The 13,482-nt window shown below is 43.3% G+C and overlaps 1 protein-coding gene across 1 annotated transcript in view; it reads left to right on the forward strand.

Moving 5' to 3' along the window:
• LOC135324488 (urea transporter 2-like) overlaps positions 1 to 13,482 on the forward strand; it is a 320,822-nt gene that overhangs the window by 283,440 nt on the left and 23,900 nt on the right. Inside the window, exons 8-12 of the mRNA XM_064500982.1 lie at positions 1,760 to 1,952; positions 3,407 to 3,554; positions 4,932 to 5,066; positions 6,099 to 6,148; positions 7,396 to 7,656. Of these exons, the coding sequence (XP_064357052.1) occupies positions 1,760 to 1,952; positions 3,407 to 3,554; positions 4,932 to 5,066; positions 6,099 to 6,148; positions 7,396 to 7,656 (787 nt within the window). The remainder of the gene's footprint in view (positions 1 to 1,759; positions 1,953 to 3,406; positions 3,555 to 4,931; positions 5,067 to 6,098; positions 6,149 to 7,395; positions 7,657 to 13,482) is intronic.

Raw genomic sequence — 13,482 nt, forward strand, 5'->3', positions numbered from 1 at the left:
TTCTCAGAGAATGAGGAATCCTGACATACGCAGCTTACACACATTGCAGGTCCTCTCTGCCCAGTCCCCTACAACAGCACCACTGAAAAGATCCCCTTCTGTGGGCTCTGGCACAGCTTCTGCTGCCCCACTGCGGTGTTGGAAAGGGCACTGGTCGACGCACAGAGCTTGAAGGGCTTCCACACCAGGCTGAGTGAACGCATGACACCGATCACAGCACAAGGACAAAGCTGCCCTACTTCACTCTGCAGATGCTCCTCGTCAGTAGGCCACGTTCAGGGTGGCTGAAACTGTGCCCAGCGCAAACGGTTCTTACGTGCTGAACTGACCTGGTGCTTTCCCTCCAGCTGAACCGAATCTTCCCCATCTTAGATATGCAGCCAGTCATGAGCCGAATGAAACACCCCAACTAACCAAGTGCCAGACGACGTCCTTTTAAGATAAAGTTTACCATTTTTAAATACAGACCTTGACAGCACTACAGAACCCATTTAACAGCCTTAAATGAAATTAATTCAAGGTTTACATTTTAATCATTGTTAGCGATAAGATAAAAATCATTATTGCATTTCACTGCTTCTAAAATAAGATTTCTTCATATTTTATTTCTTTAGTCACTCTGAACGAAGGTCATTTTGTAACAGCCTCTCAAAACCCAGAACATGTTGCAAGAATGTTTAGTCTGTCTTGTCTGCCAAAATTCCTTGAGGCTTTTATATTCAAACTTTTTTTTTTTAAGTTCATAAAACTCAGAGGCAGAGCTGAAAGATTTTAAAATTAGACATTTCAATGATTTTTTTTTCCAACTGATACTTTGAATTTCGAGTTTAAAAGCCAGCATTTCTGAAATTGTTTCTTTTTTTTCCTGACAAGATGTATAACTGGCAGAAATTATGTATTTCAACAGAGAAAATAGGACACCACTTTCACAGAAGTGCTGACTTTTTTCTACAGCTACAAGCAAGGAAATCTGTAAACTGCTCTGGAAACTGAACTTGTGATAAAAGAATAGGCTTCATCTGAGATTACACAGGGAGAACAAAGCATTTTCTCACTGATAGTATCAACACAACAGGACACAAGACGTTGCTTTTGAAATGCCAAATAGTTTGGGTTTTTAATTAGAACCAGCTTACGACCTTCTAGGACTTAAACCCAGCTTCTTGAAAAATGTATTCAAGTCTAAATTCAATTTTAGGTGTGCAATGTCCACTCTTACTTGGAGGTTGACCATAAGAGCTGCTCAGCTCACACACATTAGGGAAGCTCAGTCGAAATCAACAGAACATGGCCCGTTTCCATGAAGGACAGGACCTGGCTTTTCACTCCATTCCACGTGCTTTCTGAGCCCCGTAAGAATCAGATAGTACCTTGTCAATATGCTCCCAGGAAGGCCATTCATGCAGGACACTCACTTCAACCAGAAGCAGGGCAGTCTGGAAATCTCCTGAGGAAAGCAGGTCTTGTGAAGGGTATATCCCAGTTTCTACAGCCAAGACCCCTGGGCAAAGCCATATACAGCATTTCAAATGCTTCTGAGCATTTCTTTGATCTCTAAATCATTTGAGGGTCACCCCAAGTACTTTACACGCTAAATAGACTCGGTCATGTTTCTTGGGAAGGAATTTCAGTTTGCAGAAAATTCCATATAAATTTAGAAGTACTGGGCAGTGTACAGTAACAACATGAGCTTATGACCAATACGGTAGGATGTTTTGCCCCTGTAACCACTACAAACAACTTTTCCTTTTCCTTTCAGTCCAGTCCTGTCCAGTGCTTTGGCATCAGTATTCAGTAAATGGGACCTTCCTGTTTTCACTCTGCCTTTCAATATTGCGGTAACTTTGTATTTGGCAGCCACAGGACACTATAACGCCTTCTTCCCTACCACCCTCATCCAGCCTGTAACATCAGCACCCAACATCACCTGGTCTGCAATCAATGTGCCCCTGGTAAGCTTCCCTACAACACCAAATTTATGTTATTTCATTAAAAAGGTGAGCGTGAAGGCATTCAGCTCTGGATATCAACTTTGCATGGGTCAGAGTGGGCGTACGATATGCACCACCAGTAACAAGTCACAGAAACAAATCAGGTCAAGTCCTTAACAAATGACACTGCCATAATAGCCCCAGGACAGACTTGTCCCATGCCCCAGAAAGGCTGATAGAGCCTGGCAGAACAGAGATCTTGGACCTCTCACTCTACCTAAAGTTGGACTGCCCCAAAATAATTCTCAAGTGAGACTGGTACAGAAGCATGGTACAAAAGCACATCTGGATAAACACTGCAGCTGTCCAGAAGGGACATCGGCAATACAGTCAGTGACAAAAAGAGGACAGAAACACCATGGTCCCAGAGGGACTCATTTACACCCAGCTGCCTCAGTCCAGTTCTGGCACTGGAAGGGGCCTTGTTACAGAAGTAAATTACACGCTCCCAAAGTAAATTCACACCCCCAAAGTGGCCTAAGGGGAACTTCAGTGAAGAAGAAAAAATATAACTTTTCTAGGCAGAAATTCTATGGTGGGGCTGGCTGATTTAATTTGTACCATCATGGCCTCCTTATTTTCTAACCTTTAGCCAAAAGGGTTGGCAGCATCTCCCGCTTATATATTTCCTATATAGTAGTTTTTTCTTCCTATCCTTTATTTCTTGGCTGAACAAACACTAGAATCACAAGTTAGGCCACTCTCCAGCTTCAAACTCAAAAGGACCATCTGTTAGCCCAGAAGTTATCTCCTACGTCATTGTTAGATGATCACATACTTCACGTATTCAGTTGCACCTACTATCTGATAAGGCTATCTTGTTGAACAGCAACAAACAAAGCTTTTTTTTTTTTTCCTCCTGAGTCTTTTCAAGTCAGCCTGATCAGCTGCATTTATTTGAAGCTTTGAGGAATTACTGTAATATGTGCTAAATCTAGGAGTATTGGACTAAAGTCCCTTCCAGAGCAAACCTATTCAGTCCCAGACAGAGCTGAGACTGGAAAAATAGTGTACCGCAGTTCTGGTCTCTTCTTCATACCATAACACACACTGACACATTCAGTACCAGGACAGGCCATTAGAGTCCCTAAGAGGCACTCAATGAATAGTTTTCGTAGGCCTTCATTTTTACAGAGACATTCTCCTGAGCTGATCCCTTTCCTGCTTTCACTTCCTCAAAAAAGGAATCATATAACCACATTCCAGAAGAAAGCAAAGTCCATCTGTCTTGGATGATGAAATTCAGACAAAACAGTGGACTAACTCTCGTTTGAAGAACGTGTACCCACATTCACCTGACAGTCCCACAGAGCCAGGTTTACTTCCTTCCTAAATGATAGCTTTCACAAAATAATGGCTCTGCCCTCTTGAGTCCAGTAATACCCTAACGTGTCCTTTTTTACTGGATGCTGCAGCTCTTGCAATCCATTCCGGTCGGTGTCGGTCAAGTATACGGTTGTGAAAACCCTTGGACTGGAGGCATCTTCCTCATTGCTTTACTTATCTCCTCCCCACTGATTTGCTTACATGCTGCAATTGGATCAACAGTAGGGATGCTGGCAGGTAAGAAATAGTATTTACTAAAGTCATTTTTGCATCTAGGGTATCTTCAGCCAAGGCATGATATAGCTCTGTCCAGACTTCACACTTCCATAGCTTTCATATTTCAGTCTCCACCCCATCTTTGAAATTGGCTGTAAATTGGAAGTCTTAGTGAAGGTCACCCAACATGGTGAAGGCAAGAACCAAAGCAGATTTTTTTTTTTAGCTCTGAATTTGTTACTAGGTTTTGTAACTCATGCAGGTGGTTTCTTCCACCCTGCTTACTCTCCTACCATTAGAGGTGATGAATCCCACAGAGATAAAGAAACCTGGAGAAATAACTCCAGTGACCTCTTGCCACCACAAGCATGCAATGTCTGCCTCAGAGCTGATCAGTCAGATCAGCTTCTTCTAGGTTGCATTTTGTCCTATCCTGATGCAGGCATCTAAAAAAAAAAAAAAAATTAAATGAATAAATGAATACCATCCAAAAAGGCCTGTCGCTTCCACATCAGAGAAACAACCTTAAGTTGATAGATGAATCTGACCCTTGAAGTTAGGCAAGATTACTGCTATCTATTTGATTAATTGTAATTAAAAAAATGTGATTTTAATAAGCATGGTCTGAGAAACTTACTTTTTTTTAAAAAAAAAAAAAGGCACAGTCATCTACTAATAAGTTGTGATTTGTGGTCTGAAATGCTTTGGACAAGATGTGAGCTGTCTCATGTCTAGGTTTTAAAACAAAACTATACACATTTTGTATGGCTAAGAGCATTTGGCAAGTTTTGTACAGATCTGACATTTAATCTTGAAAAGAAAGATCAAGAGAAAGTATTTGGAGACAGGCATGGTGATGAGGAACAGAAAACAAACAAGGACATCACAATGGGAAATATATTAATCTTAAAGGTGACATGAACACCTACACCCAGCTGAGAAAAGCTGGGAACACCTTACAGTGGCCTGTTCACTGTGTATTGTGCTATCCTTTTTACCAGCACTCGTGAAGCCTGTGAGAAATCGTGCAGAAGCACTTACAAGGTCAGGTTTGGAGCAGACCCTCAGCTCCTGCCCTCCTGGAGAATTTCCACAGCAGTGATGGAGTGACCACATCTGGGGGGCTAACTACAACACATTCAAGGCATAACCAGAAAGTTTTGCCTGAAAGAGTCCTTGAGACTGGGCCAAACTCCAGCTCCAGGAACATCATCACAGCTCCAAAATAACGAGCCCCACTTGACTTCATCCTTTCCCTGCATGGGGCAGTTATGCGAGTGTGAGCCCAGTTAAATTTGCATAGGTGTCACAGGGAAGACACAACAGACTCCCAGCAAACGACAACTCCTGCGAATACATTTCGTACCTAATCTCACAGCCCTGCTTTTTGTCTTGCAGCTCTGACCATTGCAACACCATTTGACAGCATCTACCTTGGCTTACACAATTATAACTGTGCACTTGCTTGCATTGCAATTGGAGGCATGTTCTACGCCCTGACCTGGCAGGCTCATCTGCTGGCCCTTGCCTGTGGTATGTGTCTTGTATGAAAAGGGAAGCCAAAAAGATCTAAGTAGACAGGCAGTCTATGAACTGTGTAGGTTTAGAGCGAGGGCAACAGCTCTGCTACAAAGCTAGGTACTGTGAAAGAGTTATTTCTATGATGGCATCAGAGTTGAGTTTTGGATATCCAAGCAGAAAATGCAAGAGTGCCTTAAAGACCTTCTTCTTAACATAGAAATATCTAGAAAGGGCAGAAATACAGTTTCTGTGAGAAGAAGGCTATGCCACAAGTAGGCCTTTAACAGATTAGCAACCCAGATTCACAGAAGCAGCCATTTCATAACTATACATATAGTTATATATAAGGAATATATATATATATATATATATTCCTTAAAGGAATTGTGTAAGAAGAACATCAGAGCTGTTGCACGTGGTCAGTTTAAGATCCATCTAAGCCAAATACCTTGTCAGCAGCCAAAGACGGACCCTATGGGAAGAGCTTAAGAACAGTGTAAGCATACGTAATAACCTCATGACGAGTCACTGAGCAATTTAGTAGTTTTCCTGAACTGACTGTAGTTCCTGTGTACTTAGTATCCCTCGGCAGCTTTCTCTTCCATGATTCTGTCCTTGGTCCCTGGCCTCAGCTCCTGCTTTTCCACCTAAGAAATCCTGTGGCTAGGAGTCCTACAACTGACTACTCGTGGTCTGAAGCCACAGGACAGACTGGTGGAGAGTGACCATGATCCCCCACCGCACACAAGTCAAGCTGTGTCAATGGATAAAAGAAATACCATTGTCATCTATTCTTGACAAAACAGTGCTTTGCATTCACCACCCACCTAAACAAAGCAAATCTGGGCCAAGCTTAGTTCAGACAGGCAGATGTAGCGCTTTAAAATTAAACAATTAGTGAAGATGCCAATGGTAATCTCACAACAGGTAGCTGGGAAGATACTTTACAGAGCATTTGCAAAGAATTACTATTTCTGATAGTTTCTTTGGATGGATGAGCAAGATTTTCTCCATCTTGAGCTGTCTTTTGTCTTCTTTTCTCAGCATTATTTTGTGCCTACTCTGGAGCAGCTCTTACTAATATGCTATCTGTGGTAAGTTTGGTTTGGTTTTTTTTAATAGATGTATTCTGGCTTTGTTATGATATCAGGACATGGAGAATTTTGTGGCATTTCCTTGACAGTTTTGACAGTACTGAAGTGCGAATTCTGCAGCCAGTTGCAGGTTTTGTAGAGAGTCTGTGTCAGTTGAATTGTGCACTTACAGGCTCTGCAACTGATAATAAGGTTTTAAAGACCTTCAAAGCATCTTATCCACAGTAGGAGGATGCACATATACGTAAATTCCAGCAACAACTCAGTTTGAGATATAATATTCAATTGCTTGCAATGTTTTTGAGCAAGTTCCAGTAGTCTAAAGTTTTCCTTGTTTCTTCTGAGGTCTTTTTCTCCCCCACTCCCATTATTATTCAAGTTTGGTCTGAATATGAGAACTAGTTTAATGAGGAGGAAAATACATTTTTTTCTATCTTTTGAGCTGTCCAAGCGCACTGGTCTCAGAGAAAGCTGAAGCTAGTACTGTCAAGCTTTGTTTCTTTTTAAGGTCTCTCTGAGAGACCAAAACAAAACCATATTTTAAGGAAATTGATTTGTCAACTTAAAAGAAAAAACATATTTAAAACAAGCAGCTTCACGCATTAAATGTATTCACCTGGCATCCTCTCAGTACAGTGTAGGTCCTTGCAGAGGGTGACTTTGTTAAGCACACCTGCTTTTGGGATGCTTCAGAAACAGCATACCTTTGGGGTTTTTGTTCTGTGTTTTTTTCCTAAAGCACTTAAATGTCTACCTGTGAGCTGAGTGTCTTGGCTTTCAGCAGAGCCAGCAGAGCTCTGGAGCTTGATTCAATTGCATAAATATTGGTGTCAAGTGGCATCCTGGCCTACAGTTGGACCCAGATCTCCAATGTAGGATGCCTTACATTGCCCAACACGTTTCGGATATCACTGGATACCAACGCTTGAGCAGCTGAATCAACATTTGGTTAGCAGAGTAACTTCCCAGACTGCATTGATTAGCTCTCCTTTGACTGCAGCAGGACCTTAGCTCACAGGTAGCTACCTCCATGTAGCTACCTGCATCAGGGTATCCTCTTCTGGATCTGAACAGGGATCTGGTATGGGGGATTTGAGGAAGGCATGTCCTGTGTCAGAACTGTCCCCGCGGAAGCACAGACTCTCCCAGCATCTCAGCTGCAAGAATTCAGGAACAGGCAGAAGTGAGCAAAGGGAACATGCAAAGAGAGATGTCAATATGCACCTGTCTGTCCTTTCCCCTCCCAGCTGGGATTACCACTCTGCACCTGGCCTTTTTGCTTCTCTGCACTTCTCTTTTTGCTGCTCACTTCAGACAACCCAGCCATCTACAAAGTCCCACTCTGCAAAGTCACCTACCCAGAGGCCAACCGGCTCTACTACCTGAGGATGATGAGAAGAGCATCGGAGAGCAGAAGAGGGGAGCAGAAAGGAAAGGAGCCAAAACCCTCCAGCAATTTGAAAACCCAAACTGGAGGCACCCCACTGTGCAGTCCCAAAAACAGCCATGCTCACTAATTTCCAGTGCCCACAAGTCAGCAGTTTCAGCGGTTTTGCAGATGCTAGCAAAGCAGCAATACTTTGCAGTTACAAATACCACCTTCAGCAGCGCTCTGCAAGCTGGGGATTCTGCATAGCATGCTTCGGAGGAAACACGATTTGCCCTTGAGCTAAGCTTTCTAAAAAGCACTCAGGTAACACAGTAATGACTGTCTTATCAATCCACACGCTGTTAACTTGAAAGCCAACTCTTATCAACAATAATTATAAGAACAGGCAGAAGAACATAAACACTGACAAGAGGCTGTATTTAATTTTAGATGGGTAATTTAACAAAATAAATACGCTGGGGGGGACTTTGTATGTAATAATAATAAATAACGTAGGAACTGCATGAGGTGCTGCACTTTGAATTAAGAACATGTACATCTGAAAATGGAATAAACAGATAGATCTCTTCCTTTCTTGTTTCCCATTGATGTCTAACCCCATTTATCCCACTTTAACAACTACAGTAAACACAGGTAATATTCTTTCAGAGTTTATACTATTTTTAGTGTTGATTCTTGACTCATCATCAAGTTCCAAGACAACAAAGACATGAATATATGTGCTTTAATCAGACTGGAAAAGTGACTAGGTAGTAATGATTGCAAACATTTTTTTCCTTGCATTGTTTTCCCTGTCTTGCAAACAGAAGATCTGTCTCCTGCTGAACGCACAGGAGCAAGTCTGAATCACTGCACACATCCAGTGGGAAACAGGGAGACTTCACATAAAGACTGAGACAAATGTTTGCAGATGGTAGCAATTACTGCAGTTCTTTCTCTCCCCTTCCTGCAAGGGCATTTCCTTTACATTAAGCCATAAATAATGAACTAGCAAGTGTGGATTGGGATCCTCTCACCTGTCCTCAGTGTCTGACCCAGCCCACCACAAGCTCCCAAGACACCCAAAGCATGTGAGGATTTAAGGTAAAAACTATGCAACCACACAGTGCTCAGGTTAGATGCTGTCCTTCTCTCCTCTTGATGTGGTTAAAAACAGCCACGTGAGGAAGCTTGCTGCCCTTGGAGCAGCTCAATCCCACCCCTCCAGGTGCTTCACCTGGGCCATATGGCAAATCAGGTGTTTGTGCGGCCCTATTTGAACTGAAGCAGCAGAAATCTGGAGAAAGGGCCCACAGGAGCACCTTGTCCAGGCATCAGCACTGCGCCCCACAGCAAGAATCACCTGCAAAGACTCCCATACAAATCCCAGCAACCTCACGGAGATGCTGAGCTCTGACAAGCAGCAGGGGGCTGAAGGCAGAGGTGTATTTCTTTAAAACAAGGAGCAAGAGAGAGGAATCACTAATTTAGGCAAAATAGATTGTTTGCAAAAAACAATCTATTATCAAGGCACTGGACAAAGGCAATTAAGCCTTTAAGCTATCACAGAGGGCAGCTGGAAATGGAGCAGGAATCTTGGCCAGTGTTAAAGAGCATTTGTAGGCTGCACATGCAGCTGCCTGTTTCTGCAGGGTGACTCCAGAAAAAGCAACAGAGGTCAAAGGCATCATCAGAAAATGTGTTAGCAGGCAGGGAAGAAAGCACAGGGCTATAGGAAAACAGCGAGGAAGCCCAAGCTGCCCTTTGAGCTGTGATGCAAGCAAATCAACACTGGTAAAAAGCAGTCTCCTATGGTCACTGCAGACTGCAAGAGCAGGATAAAGACACCCCAGTGTGACTTCTGCTGCAGAGAAACAAAGAAAAGTAGAATAACACATGAAGTGATGCACAGCTGTCTGAACACCTTCCCTCTAGAACTGCCAATGAAATATTGGGCTCACCCAAAATAGCCAGACCTGTTCATCTGCCTTGCACAATTTAGTTTAGCTCCTACATGCATCCAGCATCAGAGAAACATTTGATTAGTAACAATGTAAAAAAAAACAAAAACAAAAATACCCTAATAAAGTCAGATAAAATATTAGAATGAATAATACTGAAGAAAAACCTCAACTGGGATTAATTACAGCATGCATGTTATTTAGCTTTTAAGAAAGTCCAAGCACAATACAGCTACTGGAAATTATGTCGTGTAAAAGACACTACAAAAATAATTCCTCAGTCACAAATAAATCCATCCTGAAATCAATTAGCAAGGCAATTTCCAGAGTTAAAGCCATCCATAAACAATAGGGTATAAACAGAGCTATTAAGTCTCTAGCAAATCAAAAGATTTGAATGACTAGAGTCAGTACCTCTAATTCTTGAAAGCAGAGCAAATATGAAGGGTGTCCTAGAAGCAAGCAGTAGATGAGAGAAGTACTAACTACAGTTATCAGTGGTAGCCCCAGCAGTCTGCTGCCTATCAAATTCTGTAGGAAATACTCACTACAAGAAAGAAAGAGTTTTCAATTTTTAATGTGATTAATAAGCTTCAGCCAATTCCAACAGCCCCAGAGCTCTAATGTAAGTTTGCCAATTAAAAAGAGTAAGACTGTTCAAGAGAATAAAACAAAACCCATCTTCTACAGCTGCCACCCCAAGCAGCTAAACTCAGCAGTGAATAAAATAAATATTCCTGTACAAACACCTGTCCTAACAGTAGCATACACAGAAGCAAGCCCCTGAAAATTTGCCCTCAAAACTGAATGTCAGTGGCAAACAGGAGCAGACTGTAAGCAACATAGAAGAAACTGCAGCACAGAAACCTCCCCATGGACATGGGGATGGACATGACCATCTATGCTGTAATAACTGGAGTCCAAGGCAGAAACACTACATATATTGTATGGTTCTAAGAGAAATGCTTACCTTCTTGTTCCAAAAGTCTCTTTTCTTACTCCTCCCTAATCTTCTCCTTTTCAAGACAGTGTTCCCAGCTCTTCTCACACAGACACAAGTGTTCCTGTTAATAAAATCAGCAGCAGACCCTCACACAGCAATAAGTGGGGAAGGCCAGGCAACCTCCCAGGTCAGGGTATTGATGACTCCCAAATGATCTATCTGTTAAGCACTCTTCATAACCAATTAGCAAAGCTGCACTGATGAGGAAACGTGGAGGGAAGGGATTTGCCTTCTCATTGGACTTCAGTTCTAACAGAGATGAGCACCATGGTGCCATCCACCCCAGATGGGGTATTTCCTAGTTGCTGGTGCAACATGCTTCCTCTCTGGTTCCTTTCCTTTTTGAATACTTCTTCTGATGACCCTTTCCAAAGGAAGTTTGGGCTGCAAAACATTTGGGCCTCGGGGCAAGGCCTGGGGAATTAGGTCTGCAATTAGATCTGCAATTTGATCTGCTATCACAGGTCAAGTGCACAAGCCCCAGTACTCCAGCCCTTCCTCAACACCCTGCAAGGCCCCTATTCCAGCTGAGAATACCTACTTTTTGCTTTCTACTCATTTTCCTTTCCAACTTGCAGCAAGATATAAGTTAAACATGAGCTCTTAAAATAAAGTGGCACTCTATGAAGCAGTTTATAGCTTGCAAGGGCTCAGGCTGGAAATGCTTGCTTCCTTTTTGCTTTCATCAGGAAGTTCAGCTGAAGCCAGGTCTCAGAGGTTCGTTAAGACTGCAATTGTTAACTAGCCTTAGGAAGAGTTTGACAAGTTAGAGGTGCCAGAAGTTTGCAAAGAGCTGACAGGGGAAAAAAAAATTTCTAGCCAAAGGCTATTAGAGAATGTATGTTTAAAGATATATTTGCATCCTTCCGGATGCTGTAGGAAGTTCCTCTGAAGTCTGGGCAGCATCTTTTCCCTGGCTCAGAGTTGCTGCAGCCCATGCTCAGCACCATCTCAGGTCCCTGTAGGAAAGGAAATTACCAGCCATCAGGGATTTTGACAGGAGTGAACAGCAGAAAGAGTAAAACAAACCACCTAAAATCTGCCAAAGGTCCAACTGGGGTGTGTTTCAGCTGTCTAACCCTCAGGAAGAAATTCCGGTAATGGAAGTTGTAACCCTTGGACAGACCTAAAACTCACTTGGAGCTTGATCTGGAGCTGCAGTCCTTTAGATATCCAGGCACAGGGACCTGTGCATGCTCCAATCCACCCTGCCGATGTATAATAAAATGCATTTTATAAATCACTTCCTTCTTTGTGAATCTTGACACCAATAGCCTGAATATAGCTGAAACTCAGTTGAAGGCCAAAACTAACTACTCTAGTCAAAGCCTAGCCTACCGTGGAGACATATCTGTCGAGCACAGAGTGGCATGACCTCAGTGTTAGCTGGGAAATGGAGTGCTCACTGCTGGAGTGTGAGGGCTTTAAAGTCAAAAATAGCACTTTAAAACTTGAAAAATGCTCAGCTGGTGCTGGCCTGAGTAACTGAGGTTTGATTTGGGCCGGTGGCCCATACTGCGGCCATGTTTTCATGCCCAGACGCAGAAGTTTTGAGTTCTACAAAGCTCCTCTAATATCTAAGGGAAATAAGCATTTTTAAGGCACAGTTTGCCAGACTTGCTTTAGGGTGCCATGAATAAAGAGAGACAAATGTAGGTATCTACGTTTAGTCAGCTGAACGCCACCCAAACACACAGCCTACTGCATTCAGAAGTGACTGAGAGGCACTCAGAACAGCGGCACTTATACATGGTTTCTATCCCAGGCTTCTCAAAAACCATTCATTACAAGCCGGCAAGAACAGAGAATAATACGGCAACCTGCTGTGAATAGGAGCATGGAGACAGCAAATTAGTTTTCCAAGAGGAGAATCCCAGAAAATTGCTTAATGGTGAAATATAACAGCAGATGCACTCAGAGGAATTATCTGAAGAGAAGCAGAAAGATTTAACCGACCCTTGTCCAGCTAGGAAAATATGAAGGCTACAAAGATAGTACTTAGGATCTTCTGTCTCATCAAGAGACCAGCTCTAGACTCAGGTACACACTGGCCATCACTGGACATCTTCAGCTAGGAAGACTTGCTGCCTTTGCCCTCCAATATCACAGACCCTCATCTCTCAGGTACACCTCCACAAAACAGCAGACACATCACATGATGGGCAAGAAGAAACACCAAGTCTTCTGGTGGAAGTACGAAGGAGACAGGCAGAGGATGGGAGAAGCAGCTTGAGGGATGCCATCAGACACTGGAGGTTATCCTCCTACCAGGCTAAAACCCGGCACCCAGCCACCCCCTCCTCTACTAGTGGGTTCAGGGCGGACAGAAACAGCAGCATGTAGGGAGATCATGATAGGAGATGGTGACACTTCTCAGCTCAGGAAGACTACCCAAAGCTGTAGGGCTAGAAAACCCACTGCTACGCTTTCTTACAGTGATGGCAGGAAGCAGCTGGAGGGCTGTATGTAAAGGAAAAGCCAGACAAGCTCAAAGTGATGAGCTGAAGTCTGCTGTTACAGACTGCATGAGTTTACTGCTTGTTTGCTTCCACTCTCATGCTGCCGGAGTGATCTATCCACCAAGTGCATGGAGGGCATGAAAAGTGTCCCATGCCCTTTCTTCTGCTCCTCTCTTACATGAACCTGGGCACCATTCACAGCTTGAAGGTCTGTGAGCTTAAAATAACTATTTTCATCTTCTCAGATAATCTCATGCAGCCCCTCTGCAGTGTGAGCAGCTCTTCTTCCCATACCTGCAACTACAGACTGGGGTCTCTGTGCAGGTAGGAGTGTGATCTCAACAGATGCTGACAGCAGACATCCTCACCAGGCCCGGGCAGCCTGCGCGTGGTGCCAGCCAGTGTCCTGAGAGCAGCATCCAAAGTCTCGGGACGGGCTTTCTGCTTCGAGGGGTTCAGCCCCAGAGTGCTTCTTCTGGGTACCCCAGCAGTACAGAGTCTCAACACACTCTGAAAAAAAATCCCAAACTTTATATTGTGTC

This window comes from Dromaius novaehollandiae, chromosome W (genome assembly GCF_036370855.1).
Source record: "Dromaius novaehollandiae isolate bDroNov1 chromosome W, bDroNov1.hap1, whole genome shotgun sequence".
Lineage (NCBI taxonomy): Eukaryota > Metazoa > Chordata > Aves > Casuariiformes > Dromaiidae > Dromaius > Dromaius novaehollandiae.